At 22.0% G+C, this 21,274-nt stretch overlaps 2 protein-coding genes across 2 annotated transcripts; one reads left to right on the top strand and one right to left on the bottom strand.

The window, feature by feature from the left end:
- Positions 1-605: 605 nt before the first annotated feature.
- LOC108001344 (small ribosomal subunit protein uS15) lies at positions 606-2,089 on the bottom strand. Its single transcript, XM_017062294.3, has 3 exons — positions 1,980-2,089; positions 1,324-1,451; positions 606-958 (listed from the first exon to the last, which is right to left on the bottom strand). Exons 1-3 carry the CDS (start codon positions 2,000-2,002, stop codon positions 654-656), a joined length of 456 nt encoding a protein of 151 aa, XP_016917783.1. The 5' UTR covers positions 2,003-2,089; the 3' UTR covers positions 606-653.
- Positions 2,090-2,654: 565 nt separating this feature from the next.
- LOC108001341 (uncharacterized) lies at positions 2,655-21,065 on the top strand. Its single transcript, XM_062075640.1, has 15 exons — positions 2,655-2,862; positions 4,176-4,333; positions 4,422-4,496; positions 4,841-4,910; positions 5,022-5,359; positions 5,452-5,682; positions 5,844-5,998; positions 6,097-6,622; positions 6,827-7,068; positions 7,191-7,865; positions 7,981-8,956; positions 9,036-12,863; positions 13,188-13,316; positions 13,479-13,609; positions 17,168-21,065. The coding sequence occupies exons 2-15, from the start codon at positions 4,217-4,219 to the stop codon at positions 17,184-17,186; spliced, it is 7,512 nt and encodes a 2,503-aa protein (XP_061931624.1). The 5' UTR covers positions 2,655-2,862; positions 4,176-4,216; the 3' UTR covers positions 17,187-21,065.
- Positions 21,066-21,274: the final 209 nt, after the last annotated feature.

Below are 21,274 nucleotides of genomic sequence, written 5' to 3'. Positions count from 1 at the left end.
TATTATGATCTTTCTATAGATAGTATTTTAGATTTATTTAAATACATTAAATAATAATAGTTCTAAAAAAGATTCAATTTTAAAAGAGAAAATTTATTTAAATTTTTTTTATTTTTATATAAATATTATATTATATTACAATATTATATAATATGCAATATGCATAAAATATAAATCTGGAATATTAATAAATTTTAATATTAGACAGATTATGTTAGAATATTGTAATTATTATGTAGTATAGTCAAATATTGAAATTCAAAATTAAACAAATACAAAATATTAATATAATAATAATATTATTATTAATATAATTCATGGAACATTTTTAAATTATAGATTTTTAAAATAAATCCAAAAAATTAGTTAAAGTTTATATACTTATATAAACAGTTTTAGTTTGCATTAGATAAGATATAGATGAAATACATTTATTTTCCTTACTTCACTATTTTGCTTTATCTAATATAAATTTAAATTATTTATAATTTTAAAATCAACTTTCCAAAAATATTTAATATACAAATATTTTGTATATTTAAATTGTATAAATAAATGGGAACAGAATTTATTAATATAAATAATATTTATTAAAATGCAAATAATTTATATTTAAATTTTTATTTTGTTAAGAAATACATACATGAAAATAATTAAGCAACAAGAGCACTAGCAGTAGAACTCTCATATTTCCAATTTGCAGGAAGAGTTCCCTTTGATTTGTAATATCGGGCAAGTCGATGAATTCTAGATTCCACAAGTATCAATCTAAACTTGCTATCCTTGTCTTTACGATTTCTTTCTAAATGTTTTCTAATAGCAACTGCCTTTTTTATAAGATAATAAAGATCTTCTGGCAAATCTGGAGCAAGACCCATACTTTTGACAATTCTGAGAATCTTATTTCCAGTACGAAAACGTACTTGAGCCACTCCATGAGAATCTCGAAGAATAACACCTAAAATATTTTGCATATAATATCTTATAATAAATGAATAAATTTATTTTATTTAAATAAAATATAATATATTAATAATTTTTAAGTGTTGGTGAATACCTATGATAATATGATAAAATCATCAAACTACCTCAAAAATCACCATGACTTTAATATTGCAAATTATTAATAAGAAACAACATGAAAAACATTGAATCTTAGTTTAAATCAATTTGCTTGTGAAAGAATAAAATTTTAAATTATATAAACAAAACATAAATAAAATGAAAGTATAAATTGTTTTATAATAAATATTTATGTGTATATTAATATACAATAATAATTTTTTATAAATTGATCATAAAATTAATGAAATAAAAAGTTACCAATTTGAGATGGAGTGTGTCCTTTCTTGGCAAGCTTGTAAATTAACTCTTTACAATCTTCCGGTGTAAGTTTTAACCATGTAGGAACACTACGTCTATACGGTAATGCTGATTGGGATATACCCTTTCTAAAATAATAATAAATTTTCATTATTAAAAGTTCCTTTAAATTTATATTTCTTTTATCATTTATTTATTTTATATTTACAATTTTTTGTTAAATTAATAGGAATTATTAGATAAATTATATATAAGTAAAAATTAACCAACAATAATAATCAACAAAAGTATTATTAATTAATATGTTTAGAAACTGAAAAAAATTAAGATTGTGTATTGTAAAAAAAAAAAAATAAACTGTAAAAAATCTGTAAAAAAAATTGGCTTTTTTTATTTTAGTATTATAATAAGTTAATATTATTAAATATTAAATTAAAATATATCAAAATATTTCCAAAAATTTCAAAAAACTATGAATATTATAATTTTAAAATAAGAAACACATGGTTAAGAAGTAACATAATTTTAATAACAATTTACATAAAAAAATTTATTAAATTACATTATAGAAATTTAAAAAAAATGAAAAATATAAAAAAAATAACTTTTAAAATTATATATAATAACAAATTATATTAAAATTAAATTAATTTTACCCTGGTGCGTGCATACGTCCCATTTTTATGTAGTTTCATCTACAAGAGATAGTAGCGCTTTTTTAATCCAGTCGGCAGATAGTAGAACTATAAGCAATTTAAAATTTACCCGGGAAAATTAATAATATAAAAATTATTACGCAAAAATCACATATTTTGATTATAAAATACTTTATATTTAATAAAAAAAATATTTTTTTTAATCAAGTTATGATATATTTATAGATTAAATGAAAAATTTCAGAATTTCAATTTGATGGTACATAAAAATATATTTCTAAATCTTCTATATTATATATATATATATATATATTATATATATATTCTATATTATACAAATAATAAAATTATGCAAAAATATTCAATAAATAAAGAATATTTAATTAAACATTAAAAATAAAAATTATTATTATTAAAAAATGATTTAAAAAATGAGATATTATTAAAAATTATATCAAAATTAAACGTAAAAGTCAAATTTATTGCTTTTCTATCATTTCCGGCGGATGTTTACTAAAAAATCAAGTAACAATCTAAATAAAATATAGTTATAGAAATTTCAAAAATTTTATATAATACTAAAATATTACAATGATATAATTTTTTTTTTAGATAAATTACTATTTATTTTATATAAATAATTATAAGATATATAATTTCCTAAAAAATTAGTCAAATGTTGAGAAAATAGCGCAACGTCGCGAACGGCGTCGGCAGCCAAAATGTCGGCAGTTTCTCAACTTTGAGCGTACCCTCTGTCAACATTTATAAATCTCCATCGAAGTCAACATCGAATCAACCAATAACTAAATCATTAATAATGTATGATCAATATTAGATCTTCTTGATACAGTGAAAAATTGGAATCTTCAGATTTTCGAAGGTAAATTGACATTTTTTTAGGTTCTTCTTCAAACCTTGTTCGATCCTTATCCTTTTTTTTTTAGTGCATTTTCATTATCAAATTATTAAAAATTTATTATTAAAACTTCTTCAATCATTTTGAAATAATAATTACTTCGAAAAAAATATTTATAAACTATATTAAGAAATAAAATATTTCATTTTTAGATATTTTTCCCAATGAAAAGAATTTAGTGATGTGTTATGCGGTTATATACAGTGTCTCACAAAGTATCTTGAGTTTAAAGTTTTAGATACGTGAATTAAATTTTTTGAAAAATTTTTTTTTATTTATAGAAAGATTATGTATAGAAACATTATATTATTTTAATTGTAAATTATTAATAATGATTTCCAATACATTGTAAAATATAATATATATAACTTATTAAAGGAGTAATATAATTTTATATATTAATTATAACTTAATTATAATGTTACATTTTACTCCATTTTTTATTTACGTAAGTTCTATTGTTATATTATATTAAATATTTAATTTATAATTTTTATACTTTTATTTAACTACATCATTAAATAATTATTATTTTTCTAAAGAATAATAAGTTTTAATAAATGTATATAAATACATATGTATAATTTGTTTTTGTTATTAATTTTATCTTTTTCTTTATTGTTTTAACATATTTCAAATTTTTTTTTTATTTATAATTAATAGTAAATTTAATGTTAATTCAATATTTTAATTTTAATTTTTATTAATTTCTTATTATTAATTATTTGAATTTATAACATTTTTTGATTTTATTGATAAATTCAATATGATTATAATTAATAATTAGCTATTTTTATTAATTTATTTATTTTATATATATTGCATTTATTATATGAATATTGTTATTTTCATTTTTTACATAATACTTTTTAAATTTTATTAAAATAATTTTAATAATTTAACATATTTTACAATTTATATTAGAAATATTTAATTTATTAAACATTATATTTTTAATTTTAATATATTAAAATATTTTAAAATTTAATATTGAATATAATAAAATGCAAATTATATAATAATATAATAACTAAAATGTAGAATATATAATGTAAAACTTAAAATAATATATTAAATTATATTAATACATTAAAAAATAATTAAAAATAAGTTAAATATAAGTTTTAAATATTATATAAATATAATATTTTTTTCTTATATATAATTCTTTCAAATATTATTATTTATCTTAAAAATAATGATATCTATTAATAATAAAATATTAAAATAATTTTATTAATATTTTTCAAATTTTTTTTATTTTTAATTTCATATAGGACATGTGAGAAGGCAGGTATGATTTTGCAATAAACTTAAGATGTCTAGTGATAGTAATCAAACTTCTCAATCTGCCAAGCGGAAAAAACTTGTCAAACTTGATAGCGAAGATAGTGATGAATCTATTGTGCAATCTCGTAGAAGAAAAAAAACATTTGTATGTTTATTAAATTATTAATTATTAATTATTAATTTTAAACATAATATTTCAATTTAATTAAATTGTTTTAATATCATATTTATAGAAATTCATTAGTGAAGGTGAAACTAGTGATGAAGATAGTGATGTTCAAAGACCTATTATTCAAACAAAAAATCATGTAAGTTATTATATAAATTATATATTACAATTATATATATTATATTATATTATATTAAATATATATATATCATAATAAAGAGTGCAATATTTATTATAAAATAAAATAAATTTTATTCGTTGAAAATTCATTATTTTTCCTAAACTTTTAAATAAACTATATAATTATTATATCTTATAAATATTATCATATATATGATTATAAAATATATTTGTAATAATACTATAAAATCCTATATAATATTTAATAAATATATATAACAAACTTCATACAATATATAATATATAATAATAATACTAATATATTTATATATAATATTATAAATGTTTATTTATTTTTTTTAGAGGATTATTGCAAAAGATGAATTAAATTATGAAAGCAGCAGTTCAAACACTAGTAAATACAAGCAATTCGGTTAGTTCATAAATATTTCAAGTAAAAGTATATTTTATGAATATGTTTAATTTTTTTTATTTAAATTAACTTATTAATTTATTATTATTATTTATCAAATTTATTTTTTAGGAGAAAGTAGTGAAACTTCAGAATGGCAATCAGACTGGAGTAGTTCATCAGAATTAGAAAAAAAATCTCCTGTAAGACGAAAAGTTCTTGGCAAACCAAAAGCTAAAAAACCACCAAAAATTGTATCAGATACAGATTCAGATAATAATGATGATCAAGTAGAAAAGTGTCCAATTTGTTTACTTCCTTTTAAAAGGCAGCAATTGGGCACTCCTTCTTCCTGTGAACATTGTTTTTGTTTAGAATGTTTAATTGAATGGAGTAAAAATATAAATACTTGTCCAGTAGATCGACAAACTTTTACAATAATTCATGTCAGAGATAAACTTGGTGGTCAGGTTGTAATATTTTTTTATTACCTTTTTATCATTTAATAATAACTTTACTTTTTAATTGATTAAAATTATTTTTTAATTTTATTTTCCTATAGATAATAAGATGTGTTCCAGTTGAAGTTGCTTCCAGTGAAGAAGAAAATTTGGATGATCTTACATTTTGTGAAGTATGCCATCAAAGTAATAGAGAAGATCGTATGCTTCTTTGTGATGGTTGTGATTGTGGTTATCATTTAGAATGTTTGACTCCTCCATTGAATGAAGTACCTATAGAAGAATGGTTTTGCCCAGAATGTTCTCAGAATAGAGAAATCAATGCAAAAGTTGTAAGCTATTACATATATATATATATATATATAATATTTTTATATTATTATATATTATATATTATATTAATAATTCTATTAATAAATATAAATGAAAACTAAAATAATTGAAAATCAAATCATTGAAAATTAAAATAACAAATTAAGTTATTTATCTTTAGGTCAGAATTAATATGAATGAAATCATAGATCCAATAGAAGAAGCTCGTAGACTTGGTGTTACTTATGGAAGAATTCGAATTAATGCACTAGATTCTTATCCAAGAATTATACCTCGTACTAGACATACAGAACGTGTTAGAGCTACTATTCGCAGGTGAGTTATATTTAATTTTAATTAAAATATAATATAAAATAAAGCATAATAATTTTTATATGTTTAAATTTTTTTTCTTTTACAATTTATATTTGCAGAAGAAATAGATTAGATGATCATATACAATTAACTCGTCAAATACCATTTGATCCAAATCAACCTTCTACTTCATCTGGTTTGGAGTCTTTTGGAGATAAAAGTCAGAGTCGATCTCCAAGCAATGCCTCTAGTTCTTTAGGTTCTGGAGATCGTAATTGTTCAAACAGATATTTTAGAAAATCACGAAAATATAGAAGTAGTTCTAGTGATTCTAGTAATGAAAGTATTTCCAGAAAGTCTCGAAAAAGAATTAATAATAAAAATAATTCTGAAAATTCAAATAGTAATAAATCTAAAAAGAAAAATAATAATAATAAACAGTCTGGAGATAACTCGCGAAAAAATGAAACTAGAAATAATTCAAGAAAGTCTGGAAAATCTAAAAATGTTTCTAATAAGGAAGCTTTATTAAGGGAAGTTAGAATTGTAGAACATAATGAAAATGGAGAAGAAGAAGAAATTATAACACATGTTAGAGTAGCTTCAATTACATTAAGAAAAAGAAGAAGAACAAAAAGAAGAAAGGTATTTTAATCTCATTTATATTTATTTTAAATATGGACATCGATGAGATAGAAACAATTATATTAATAAAAGTTTATTTTTATAAAATATTCAATATTTATTGTATAAAATTCAAATTATAAAAGAATAATAAAATAAATAAAAATAGTTATAAAAAATAAATATTTTTAAATAAAAATAACAATATTTTATTTTTTTTTATAGAGAAGAAATCGTAGACATCGAGCTAGAACTTTATCCAATGTTTTAACTAATACCAAAAAAAGACTTGCAGTTGCTCTGGGTATTTGTAAACCAATTAAAAATGTCTCTAATTTATTACCTAGTGTTAGAAATCGGCAAGTTATATCAGATAGATCTGCATTAACCATTGCCCGATATAATGCTGGAATCTCAAGACTTAGTATTTTTGGAGAGAGTTTACATTTGGATTATACTCCTCCGGAGTAAGTATGTTTTTAATTATAAAATATTTATAAACTATGATAATTAGTTTTAATTAAATATTTATATCTTAAAAAGATTTCTTATAAAGATCAATTAAATTTGAAATTTTTTTTTTGTGCAGATCAGATACAGAAGATTATCATGCAATTGTTGGTCCTACTATATCTGTTCAAAGACATTCTATAATTTCTTCTCGAAGACGTTTACGTTTAAAAAATATTGTTACTCCTCAACAACCTCAACCTGATCTTCTAAGTAATATAATAAAGGACCAAGAAATTTGGCATTCAAATAATAATAACGTAACTATAAAAGCAAATGGACTTCTTTTAATTGAAAAAAAGGAAACATTGAATGATTTAAAAAAAGAAAAATCAGAAGAAAAAGGACTATTAAAAAATGAAGAAATAGAATCAATTGTAGAAAATAGAGTTTCTAGAGTTGATACTTCATTAGAAGTTTCTAGAATTGACACTCCACTAGAAATTTCTAGGATCAATCCAGAATCAATTGTACAAGCTCCAATGTATAACAATCCCTGTGGAGGAGGAAATAGAGGTAATTTTAGAGGTAATTATAGGGATAATACGAGGCATAGTCATGGAGGGCAAAATTATGGAAGAGATTCCTTAAGTGGAAGTGGAAGACACAGTTATGGAGGAAGTGGTGGAAATTTTGGAAGAGATTTTGGACCACCTCCTTTTTATAATCCAAATTTTGAACATTGTGGACCTCCAATGTTTGGAGGTAATCCTCCATTCAGAAATCGAAATCCTCAACATTTTAGAAACGAAAGGTATTGAATATTATTTTAAATATAAAATAACATTTAGATTTTATTGTATTTATATAATTGTATATATATTAATTTTAAAAAATTTTTATTATTCTTATTTATTTATTTTTTATAGATTCCGTTTTATGCCTTCAGGAAGACCACAATTTAATTTTGCTGAAGGTTTATCTGAACATCATACTTTTTCTGAAAGATATAATCGTCCAAGATCTCCACAAGTTTCTAATGAACGTCCTCAAAATAATATGCCACCAAATTTACCAGAAGATACTCCAAGAAACGAATCTGTTGAGCAACAATCACAAGACATTGAAAATATCTCTACTAGACAAGAAGAGGATTGTGATATTTATTGCGATATTGAAACAAAATCTGATGGAGAACTCCAAGATCAACAAAATAGTTCTATGGTATTATTACCACCACCAGAACCTCCATCAGGACTTTTAGATTTTGAAGAAAATTCTAAGAGTGATAAAGATAGTGATCAAGAATTAGTTATTGATGATAGTCAAAAAGAAGATACTCCAAAGAATGATAAATATGATCCTTTTTCTGTGGATAGTGATAGTGATAGTGAAATAAAAAAAAATGAAGGAATTATGGAAAAGGAGAAAGAAGAACAAATTGTAAAAGATATAACTCAAGCAGAAACCTTAGATACATCTATTCGTTTATCAACTTATGATGATGAAGAAGAAGAAGATTTTCAAGCTGATTGTCCAAATTTCTCTATTTATTCTTCTCAAACAATTGATGTAGCACGGCATACCGAACAACAATTATCTCAACAAATAGGACCGCTTCAACCACCCCCTCTTCCTCCTTCTATTCCAGATGATGATGATGTTATCGTTGGTGATGTTCAGGCTTGCGATTTAACTGAAATTCCAGAACCATCAGATCCATATGTTGAAGCTTTGAGAAAAGAAAGGCAAACTTTAAGTAAAATTCCACCAAAGAAAATTTCTCATGATAGTAGAGGAAAGATTACATTTAAAATTGGTACTAAATTGAAGATTAATAACAGGTTATTAGGATTACAGGAGGAAGAAAAAGAGAGTAATGATGATAAGAAAAAAGAAATTGAAGTAAGTAATATTTATTATGTATTTATAAATTATATTTTAGTTATGTAACATTATTTTTATATAAATATTATTTTCGTAGCTTATAAAAGAAGAAGAAACCTCTGTTGATCGTGAAGAAGAACGAAAAAGAATTACTAAAAGCAAATATGAAGAAGAAATTCAATTAAAAGGAGATAAAGAGCAAAATATAAAAGAAATTCTAATACCTATAATTCCTTTAAATTTGAAAGAAAAAAACACAAATAAAGAAGAAAAAGAAAAAGAATGGATAGAAAAATCTAAAGATAATACAACAGAGAATGATTCAAATGCAATTATTACTACAGAAGTAACCCGATTATCTCCCAAAAGATTAGAAAATGAAATTATTAGTGAATGTTTATCTAAAGAAGGAAGTAAAACTTTTACTTTGTTTCATAAACCATCAAAAATTGATCTTGAAAAAAAAGATTCAAAAGAAGAATCAAAAAATAAAGAAGAATATATTACAAATAAAATTAAAAATCTATATGATTATAAAAGCGAAAAAGATGATAAACATGATAAAGGGGAAGAAGAAAATGACGATGATGATGACGATGATGATGATGATGATGGTGATGAAGAAGAGGAAGAAGAGGAAGAAGAGGAGGAGGAAGAAGAAGAGGAGGAGGAGGAGGAAGAGGAGGAGGAGGAAGAAGAAGAAGAAGAAGAAGAAGAAGAAGAAGAAGAAGAAAGATTTCCTATAGAAAAAGAAAAATTTAGCAAAAAAAATATAATTGAAAAAGATATTGATAAAAATACATGGGAATCTGATGGAGCGTATACTCCTTGCAGAGATGAACTTCCTTTAAAAGAATCAAAATCTTCTTCCGAACAATTGCCATTTATTGAAAGTGGATTAGAGCCAATTACACCAACAAAAGATAAACCTGATGATTTAGATAGTTGTAGAACTCCAGTAGATTATAATGTTTTAGGCACAGAAGCTATCTCAGAAACAGATGAAGCAATGAATTTTGAAGATGAGTTAACTTTATTAAGTTTACGAAAGGAAAAAGAAATGGAAGATGGAGAAATCATTGAAGAAAAAATTATGAAGGAAGGAGAAGTTGAAAAAGAAAAAGAAGAGGAAAAGAAACGGAAGAAAAAGGAAAAGAAAGAAAAAAGTAAAGAAACAGAAAAAAATAAAGAAAATATTGCTTCAGAAAATCAAGTAGCATGGAAAAAACTTTCAAAAAATACAAAAGAAAGATCTTATAGAGACAAAGAAAAGAGATCAAAATCGAAGGAAAGAGAAAAATTAAAGAAAAAAAAAGAAGTAGTAAAAAAGAAAGAAAAAAGAAAAGAATTACCAAGATATGATGTTAGAAAAATTGTTGCAGAAAGACCTTCAAGACCTAGAAAAGATGAATATGGTAGAGATATTAGAGAAAAATCAAGACAAAGAAGTAAATCTAGAAGTTGTAGCTCATCAAAACGTTCTAGATCATATTCCAAGATTCGCTCTAGAAGTAGATCTAGAACTAGATTACAAAGATCGTGGTCAAGAGATCGTAGATCTTATTCTAAATCTCTTTCCAGACGAAGATCTCTTTCTCGTGGAAGGCGTAAATCGCCTAAAAGAAGATCAACTTCTAGAAGAAGATCTTCTTCGAGAAAACGATCCCTTTCTAGAAGAAGATCAAGATCTGTTTCTAGAAAACGAAGATCTTTATCGAGAAGAAGATCCAGACGATCAATCTCGAGATCTAGACAAAGAAGATCCATATCACGATCTAGAAGATCACTATCTAGATCTCGCGATAGACGTAAAGACAAGAAAAAATACAAATCTCGAAGTCGATCGAGAAACAGAAAAAAATCTCGATCGAAATCACCTAGAAAGTCTTCGAAATCCAGAGAAAGAAAGCATTCGAAAAGAAAAGCACAAAGTCGATCAAGATCAAAAGGAAGATCTTGTTCCAGAAATTGGGAACAAGTTGATAAAATTGTAGAACAAGAGTTTTCTAGAGAAAGAGAAGAAAGAGAATCTTGGAGTGCACAATGGACACCATCTTGGTCAAGATCTAGATCAAAAACACCACAACACGTTCAACAAGAACCAATTACTTCTAGAGAATGGTCTCCAATGTTAGATAATGTTTCGGTTCCGCCAAAAAATCTAACTGTAATTTTAACAAATAAAGAAGCAATTAAAAAAAAGAAGAAAGAACGTAGAAAAGAAAGCAAAAAAAAAGATGAAAAAAAGAGAAAAGGAAAAAGGAATAGGACTCCACCACCATCAAAAGAGGTTTTTGCTAGTGGAGACAATATTTTGGTTAGTGTATGTTTCAACAAAGATAATGAAACTGATCAAACAGTTGTTCCAGAACTTCCAGAAACAATTCCTCTAATTTCTCCTTTAAAACGTCGCCGTAGAGAATCTCTTCAAACTGATCCTCCAAAACGTTCAAAAAAAGAAAAATCAAAGGATAAACGTTCTAAATCTCCAAAACCAAAAAAAGATAAAAAGAAAAAATCAAAAGCAGCTGAAATAGCAGCTACAAAAAAACCAGTCGCAGTAATTGATTTAGATCAATCTCCATTTCGGGAACAGACACCATCTCCTAGAGACGTGATAGTTCTTAGTGATGACGATGATAAACAAATTCAACAAATCACATCAGATCAATGTCAACCTTCTCAAAATTCTCCACCTAGAGAACAATTTATTTCTCAGGGTCCAAAAACACCTCCGGAACCACAAATAAAATTTTCAATAAATAAACAGAGCAGTAATTTACGACCATCAATGCTAAATCCACTCTTAGATGAGGAAGAAGAAGAAGAAATGGATGAAAGAGTTGAAGAAGAATTGGAAATGAGAGCACAAGAAGAATTAGAATTAAGATTAAAAATTGGACCAAATACCCCTCCAGAACCTCCCACATCTCCACCAACAAGTCCAGATGCTTATGATCCATTTGATCCAACTAAATCCAGATCGCCAACACCTGATGTTAGTCAGGAAGCTAATTCCAGCGATGAAAGAAGAAGATCTCCAAGGAAACATGATTCTGTTGATGATAGTATTCTTGAAGAGGAAAATCAAAATCAAGAAAGGCAAAGTCAAGAAAAGCAACTAGAAAAGCCTAAAATCATTTCTATGGTTACAATCAAGAGAGCATCTCCACAAAGAGATGATGTTAATGATAATGATAGTAATAATGATATTACAGTCTCGGCCGGAAATCTAGAAATACAACAAAATCAACAAAATGTGCAAAACCAGAATAATCCTTTCACAGTGATGAATCCTGTGCTAGCTACAGTAGCTGCAGCAGTACAGAGAAGTGGAGTATTTAATGCACCAAATTCGAATAATAATCAACGTAACTTGTTACAGTCAAATCGAATTTCACCAACCAATCAACAAAAACAACGTTCTAGCGATCGTTCGCAAGCACCTTCAGTTTTTACGAATTCAGGAAAATCTTCAAGAGGCTCGAAATCCGGACAAACAAAAACAAATGGACAAAATGGAAATGATGCCGGAACAGAAACAATGGATAATGTAGATATGTCATCTCCTTATTCTCCTGGATCAACGCTTAGCGATGGAATATTTGATCCACCTAGTCCTACAAATTATAATTCACCTAATGCTGGAACAGGAAGTGGAGCAGGACCTATTGGAACTCAGATTACAAAAAATAGTAATTCGAAAGCAATAAAAACCACAGAAAAAAAAGATGCTTTTGATGCTTTATTTGGTTCTTTACCGATCACAAAAACTAGCACTAAATCAAATAGAAATAAAAAATCTGAAAAAGATAAAAAGAAAAAATCTACAAATCCAAAAGTTGGTGTTAGAATGGACGAAAACCAACTTCAAATATTAGATGATCTTCCAAGTTCTGCAGTTGAAATGCAAGTCAAGGATAAGGTTTGGGTTTTATATATATTTATTTCATTTTGTTTTTTAATTTAAATATTTAAATAGAAGTAAATATAAACAATTTTTTAATAATATATATATATATATATTATTATATATATATATATTATATATATATATATTATTATATATATATTATATATATATATATTATTTGAAAAATAATGAAGCTTTTCTAATAAATTTTTTTTTTTTCTAAAAAATTTTATATATCATAAATATATAATATCATAATACATATTAAATTTAAAGGTTATTAAATGATAATTTTAATACATACATATTTTAATAATATATTTAATTATTTTATAGTTCCTAAAGAAATTAAATCGTCAAGAACGAGTGGTTGAAGAAGTAAAATTAGTTTTAAAACCACATTACACAAAAAAACATGTCACAAAAGAAGAGTACAAGGATATTATGCGGAAAGCAGTACCTAAGGTAATATTTTTTAAATCTTTATTAAATCTTTATTAATTAATATAAATATATATATAAAATGTATTAATAATAAAAAAAGAATAAAACTGAATAAAATAATTACATATTTATATATTTTAAATTAAATATAAAATCATTATTTTATAATAATTATTTTGATAGATATGTCATAATAAAACGGGAGAAATCAATCCGAAAAAAATTGCCCACTTAATAGAAGCTTATGTCAAAAAATGCAGAAATAGCAAAAAGAAAACTATTGAAAGTTCCTCCACAAAGGCCTCTAAACCAGCGTAAGTATATGAGTTAATTTAAAAAAATTTTCATTTTCATAATTATTGCATAATTATATTTAAAATATTCATAATTATATTTAAAAAATAATTTTCAAAAATAATATTTTTAGAATATATATTTTTAATAATTTTAAATCAATCTGTCGATATCATATTAACTTTTTTCTTATCTTAATGGGCTGAAAATAAGTATAATATAATATATAATGTTTCGTATTTTTTTTTTTTTTTTTTTTTGTAATTATAATTTGAATCCATTTCAGAAATGGATAGGAGACACAAAAATAATGAAAAAAATTCATATAAATATTTTTATTTAATCTTGTTTCAAAGTATCGTCACTTTTGTACATGTTAATATATGTATACTAATTTTATGTATGTATAATTTATGAGAGTTTATTTTCATAGAAATATTCGAAATGTTCATTCTCAATTTGTATTTATAAACAATACTCTATATTTTATGGATTTCTTGTTCTTATTGACTTCATATATTTTTTCAATTAAATATCATTTCGATTCATTTCAGTTTTTATTTCATTTCAGAGTTTATTAACTCATTTTTAAAATTTTTTTTATTGTTTTTGTGTTCTTATTATTGAAGTATCCTCCTGTTTATTATTGAAATGGATCACACATATTATGAAACGCCTCATGTATTATAAAAGATTTCATTTTCAACTTTTTCCTTTAAATGTAACAATGATATAAATAACTTTAAAATTATTCGAAAAAATTTTTTTGATAGTATATCATTGAATTCTATACATATACATTAGTGACAGTCAATACTTAAAAACGATTGATAATTAATATGTATGTAAACACATGATGAGTTTGTTAAAAATCTTTTTTATAAATTTGATTAAATTTTTAAAATTAAAAAATTAAAAAAAATTATCGATATCAATTATCCAAGTATTGTTTTATATTTTATTTTGGTATTCTCTAAAAAAATTCATTCAATACTTAACCTCACTATGGGTATTAAATATGATGATATTTATTTATTTATTATATTAAATATATAATATTTTTATATAAAATTTTTTATAAAAACTGAAATCAACTGGTTATGTAAAAAGAGAAATTACTTAAAATAATATCTTGTGCAACATTTTTCAAAATTGATAAAGAAAGAACTAATTAATAATTTTATCATTTATCATAACTATCACATTTAAAAATTTATATAATTTAATGGTTATATAACTTAAATATATATTATGTAAGAATATATTAATTCTTAATACAATTTTTACATTATATTTGCATGCGCTGTGTTTTGAAAAATTTCGATCATCAAATCTTGTCTAAAAATTTGAGGATCTCATCTTTTATTTATAATCTATATAAATAGTGTAAAAGAATATGCATCTATATTACAATAACATACTGATATTGTTAAAGACCCTATACAATCAATCAGAAAAGTTAAGTTTTTGTATAATTCATAAAATTGTTATTTTAAAAAAAGACTTAATGAATATCTTTTTATAATATCATATTTATTGAATATGAAATAATATTAACTATTTTGTAACAAGATATATAATTTTACAGAAATACTTTAACTCATAAGCAAAAAAATAAATTGTTTCACAAAAATGTTCATAAAATCTAATTTTTTTTTTTTTTTTTTTTTGAAAATTATATAATATTTTATTAATTTCCTTTTGCCTCTAAAACGGTTCTTAATATTTTTAGCATTTTTATATAATTGCATTAATTTTATAATAAATTAATATAAAATAAAATATACATAAGATAAAATTTTTTTCATTCTTTTTCTAAATGATTTTTAAAGTTTTATTTATTTCTATTATATATATATATATATTATATTTATTTTATATATTTCTTTCTAAATAATCTTATATGTATTCTAAAAATTGAGGCAATAAAAAAGTTATTTTAGACATTAGAATATTACACAGTATTCATTTCCGAATCATATAAACTGTATTTATCTAATTACTTAATTTTTCTGTATTATTTCTTAAATGAATTTTAAAAATATTGAAATATGTTTAGTATAGTAACATATTTTTAGCATTTTTATATTAAACAGATATTCAAATATTAAACAAATGCCATCATTGATCCTCAAACTACAGTAAATCTTCTCATGTGTTACAATTAACATCACATTTTTCAATTCAAATGCTTTGTCATTTTTTCTCCATATTTTATTTCTTTCATTTGCTTCAAAGATATTAAATTTACTTTTATATAATAAATAGTACTATCCAAAAATTATAAATTCTTGTTTTTTTTTTTTTTTTTTTTTTTACAAATTTATTATATTTTTCTCTTTGATTATTAAGCAAAGGCTTTCTTTATAATACATGATTATTATATTGAATTTTTTTAATACTGATATCTTCTTTAATCAGTAAAATCAGTTTCAAATATTTTTAAATTTTTATTTTTTATTTTTTTTTACTTTTTCTAAATTATTTTTCATTTATAGCAATATTATTATAATTTAAGTTTAGTTTTGAAATTGATAAATTATTGATAAATTCTAACATAAATTGCAAATGTCTATTATTTAAAATTTTGAGTGCAATTATAATAATTTATATGCATTTTATTTTCATTTTGTATTATATTATATTCTATTATTTTAAACTTTTTTATTAATATATATAAACTACATTAAAAAGTGAAATGTTTTTTTTTATAATTTTTGTAATTTATATAAAGATTTTTTTCTTTAATTTAATGATTGTACATCTCAAACTTTTAATTTTATTTCTTTTTGCTCCATATTTGTTTATCAATTGATTGTTAAATATTTTTCAATTGAAGGCTATAAATAACACAAAATATTAAAGAATGTAAAAAAAAAATGTAAAAAAAATTTATTAAACTTATATTAAATTTATTTATATGTAATAATTATACTATATGTACAAACAATTTTATGTATAATTCCTTTTTTTTTATTAAAATATTTTTTTAAAATTATATATTTTGTTATAAAATAGTTAATATTATAATATTATAACATATTTATAAGCGAACATAATAATAATATTATTCAAAGTTATTGTTTATTTTCTTCAAATTATTTTCTAAAAGTGATTTTTTGAGAAATAGATAAACTTTATAATTGACTGACTTATAAATAGAATTCAATGGAATAAATTAATATAGAATCTGAATATACTTAATATCAAAAACTTTTAAAAATGAATTAAATAAAAATGAATACAATATTTTGAAAACTAATTTATATTATACATATACATACATTTATATATGTAGGAAAAAGTTGTTCAAAATTTCTTGAGAAATATTTTAAAATTATAAAAATGAAATTGCTTATTTCATAAATAATTACCAGTACTTTTACATTATTTTATATTTAACTAAAATAAGACTAAAAAAAATTTATTTTAAAATATATTTATTTTTATATTTATAATTTATTTTTTTATTTTAAAATATAATTTATTTTTATTTTTATTTTATTTAGTTAGTTTAGTTATTTTATTTTCATTAAATTATAATATAGTAATAAAAATAAATTTAAATTCATTTATAGAAAAATTTTGTGGAGTTGATCACAAGTCAACTAGGTGTCTATTCAATTCCCTTCAATTTTATAGTTCAGATATTGTTCTCGATGAATGGTGAGTTAGCTTTGAGACAGCTAGTCTCCTCTTCGATGATGCGATGTATGTATTCTCTGTAAATACGTAATTAATTCATTAATTGATCGATTGATTATTTGCTTGATTGATTGATCGATTAACTTTTAAGAATATCATTTATTATTTATATAAATAAGACCTTGTTTTATCAGGGAATTCAATTGTCTCTACGGAAGATCCATTATTTATATAATATTAAATTTAATTTTTATCTAATTTTAAGAAAATTCAATTTTTCATATGTATAAAATTCATCATAATTTACATATTGAATTTGAATATTTATTCATAAAATTAACTTGTCTTCTTTATATATTTAAACTTTCAAAAACTTTAAAATTAATTATAATTAAACAACAAGAAAAATAAATAAAATGCAAAAAAAGTGAATTTACATTCACGTTTTTCATATCTTTAATTGAATTATAAATGTTTTAAATGAATACAATTGCAATTGACAATCTAAACATGACATTAAATATATATTTAATTTTTTTTTCTTTATTTCATATCATAAATTTTATGAATTTGGTATTATTTACATCCATTTTTAATGTACTACTTAAAATATATTAAAGAAGAAAATTGTTTAAATTTTTATTAAAGTTTGCAGTACATTGTAAAAATCAATTTATAATTAAAATTTGTACAGATAAAGCTTTATAAAAATAAAAAGAAATATACAAATTTTATATGAATATTTATACTATTATAAAAAATATTAATAATAACATTAAAACTTGGTCTTAAAATAATTATTTATACAAATTTATTTATATAATATTAGACAAATATCTACTGCAAACATAATACTTTAATAATTATTTATTCAAATAATTAAATATTAGTTATTATTTAATAGAAACTGTATATTAATATTTGTGATATTTATATCAAATAACATATAAAATATATCACAAATTTATTTTTGGTTTTTCCGCAGAGACCTTCATTTTTATATTCCTTAATACACATGTAAAAATGCTTAAATGCCATGTTTCAAACGTACATATTGTAATTTGATTCTTAACACAGAGTTGGACATTATTCGAATAAATTATTATTATCATTACTATGATTATTGTTATTACTATTATGTTTATTATTGTATTATTAATAATATTATTATATGTATTATTAATATGTAAGTAATGTTTAAGTGAATTTTAATTAGAATTATTTTCTATTTATTTTTAAATCTACTTAAATGGATGAAATTTATTCAAATAAATATGCAGCCAACTTTCTATTTTATTTAAAAATATTTTAATTATTTATATCAAAACTAATGTAAGATTAAAATAAAATTAATTTGATATTAAATTTCAATATAGAATATTAAAAAATGAAAAGTGAAATAGATACAAAATTAAATTTATTATCAAGAATTTATTTATAAAATCTACTAATTATAACATAAAAAATATATAATGAAAAAATAAAATAATAAATTTTGATAAATTAATAATTTTGATAAATTTTAATGAATAAAATATTTAAAAAATACTGATTCAAATAAAAGCTGCATTTCTTTACAAAATTAAACATAAATTAATCAAAAAGAAAAAGAAATATTTGAATAATATAATATTTTATTTAAATGTTTTTCATTGAATTATTATTATTCGAATAAAAATTGTCCAACTCTAATGTTGTATAGCTATAAACTGTGTGGGAATGAAAGAAGTAGAACGAGTGGAAATTAGTCTAAGAAAATATAGATTTCGTCTCCTGAAAAAATGAAAAAAAAATTTCAAAAGGTACTGCTCAATATCCAATTGGCTGATATTTATATAGCCAATTATAATCAAACATTTTTCTCAGAAAGTAATTAGATAATGTTCGATTCTTTTAAACTTTTAAATAATAAAATGTTAAAAAAAGATGAATATTTTTAAAAAAATATCTTATAAAAATATTATTGAGATCTTATTGAATTTATGTTTCTAATTTTTTCAAAAGAATTCAATAAATCAGAAAATAATTTATTTTTTAGAATTTATGTTGAAGTATCATATTTAAAAATGTGATATTGATAACCGTATATATTGATGAAACTTTCATACTCAATCAATTTATCTGTGATTATTATTTGGAGCATTATCTACTTTCATCTATTTAATTATTTGAAATATTTAATTCATATTCAGCTAAAATAAAATATTCATCTAAGTAAATTATAAATTATTAAATCAATTAAATTATAACAAAAACATTTTAGAACAAGAATTTTATTATCATTTTTGCGCGTATTTAATTCTTACATACATATAATAATAAAATTTATTAATTGAATTATTTAATAATTGTATTTAGATTTAATCTATTATTTGAAAAATAATTTAAATTATCATATAAAGTATCATATTTTGATTTTATAGCGCATTTTAAAAGTTAACCGATAAGACTTAACTTAATTATAATTCTTTTATGAAAATTTTTATTTCGGCTTTGTTAATGAATTATTGAAACATTAGTCAATTACAAAACATGTAGATTTGTTGTCATAATAATAGTATGACATGATAGTATATCATTGTGTATGTATCACCAGAAACTCGCCGAGTTCAAAATTAATCGAAGCAACGTGTATCAAACAAATAATCGAAGTAATATATATCAATTGATTAATATTTTGTTAATAACTTATTAACAAAATCGAAAATTTTCGCAAAGAAAAATAATTTGAAGAATTACTTCAAAATTAGTTAAGCTTGAATTTTAGAATATCTTGTATAATATATTTATATGTACCATAATATATACATATGTATAGATTAGGACTCTTATTATTGAATCTAAATTCGAACACTCAAACTTAAATATCCAAATATATCCGAATTGAAGAGATATATTCTCAAGTCAAATGAATTTAGTTATAATGTGCTTTGAGTATCGGGGATATTCGGAATATAAGAGTCTTAGCGTGAATTCAATTTCATGTAATATATATATGATACTTGAATCTATTTGTAAATGTAATACAAAATTGAAATAAGCAAGAAATATATTTAATTTATCACATTTAACGATTAATCACTAGAGGGAGGAGGAGAGGAGAGGAGAGGAAAGAGGGAGAGGGGGGGGAGAGAGGGAGAGAGAGAGAGAGAGAGAGGGAGAGAGAGAGAGAGAGAGAGAGAGAGAGAGAGAGAGAGAGAGAGAGAGAGAGAGAGAGAGAGAGAGAGGGAGAGAGAGAGAGAGAGAGAGAGAGAGAGAGAGAGAGAGAGAGAGAGAATAAATTTATTTTATTCATATCTAAAAAAAATTTTCACAATACTAATATCTAATTTTTTTAAATTACAATTAAATTTTAATTCAAAACATTCATCATTTATCTAGACTAATAATAGTTAAGGGACGATATTTCAAATATTTCAGAAAGATACATAATTATATAAAAGCTCCAGAAAATATTCACAGATGATAATGATTATCAACCCATCATATTAAACTTAATAAAAAATGAATACCAAACTGCTAAAATAAATAGAATAAAAATTAGTGTCAAAATACATATTAGCTGTTAAAGAATCGAATGATATCTTTAAAATTATTAAATTTTTATACTTTTTATCCTTTCAACTCAGAAATTAGATATGAAATGACAAATTAAAATCGCTTAACAATTAATAATATTCAAAAATTGAGTGAATATAAATAAAAATAAAATTTATGATATCAAGTGTGAATATTAGCGAAAATGTCAGTGTATATGTGTGGAATCTTTTGTACTAAATAATGATGTATATACAATGAAGGGAGAAATAAAGAATTTAATATTATCAAAAATGTAGAATTTTTTAGATTTAAACATATTTCATTAAAAACCTTTTCAGTTTTTTCTATTTTAAAAATTTTTAATTTTTATGACATATATTTTTAAGTTATTTTAAAATTGTATTAAAATTAAGTAAAAAATATAACAGAAAAAATATTAATTTATTAATGATATTAAATGTAATAATTGTAAAAAATTATTTTGTTCTAAAATATTTTAA

The sequence above is a fragment of the Apis cerana genome, linkage group LG5 (genome assembly GCF_029169275.1).
Source record: "Apis cerana isolate GH-2021 linkage group LG5, AcerK_1.0, whole genome shotgun sequence".
Taxonomy (NCBI): domain Eukaryota; kingdom Metazoa; phylum Arthropoda; class Insecta; order Hymenoptera; family Apidae; genus Apis; species Apis cerana.
The sequence above is the reverse complement of the archived record's forward strand: the minus strand, read 5'-3'. Positions and strand labels throughout refer to the sequence as shown.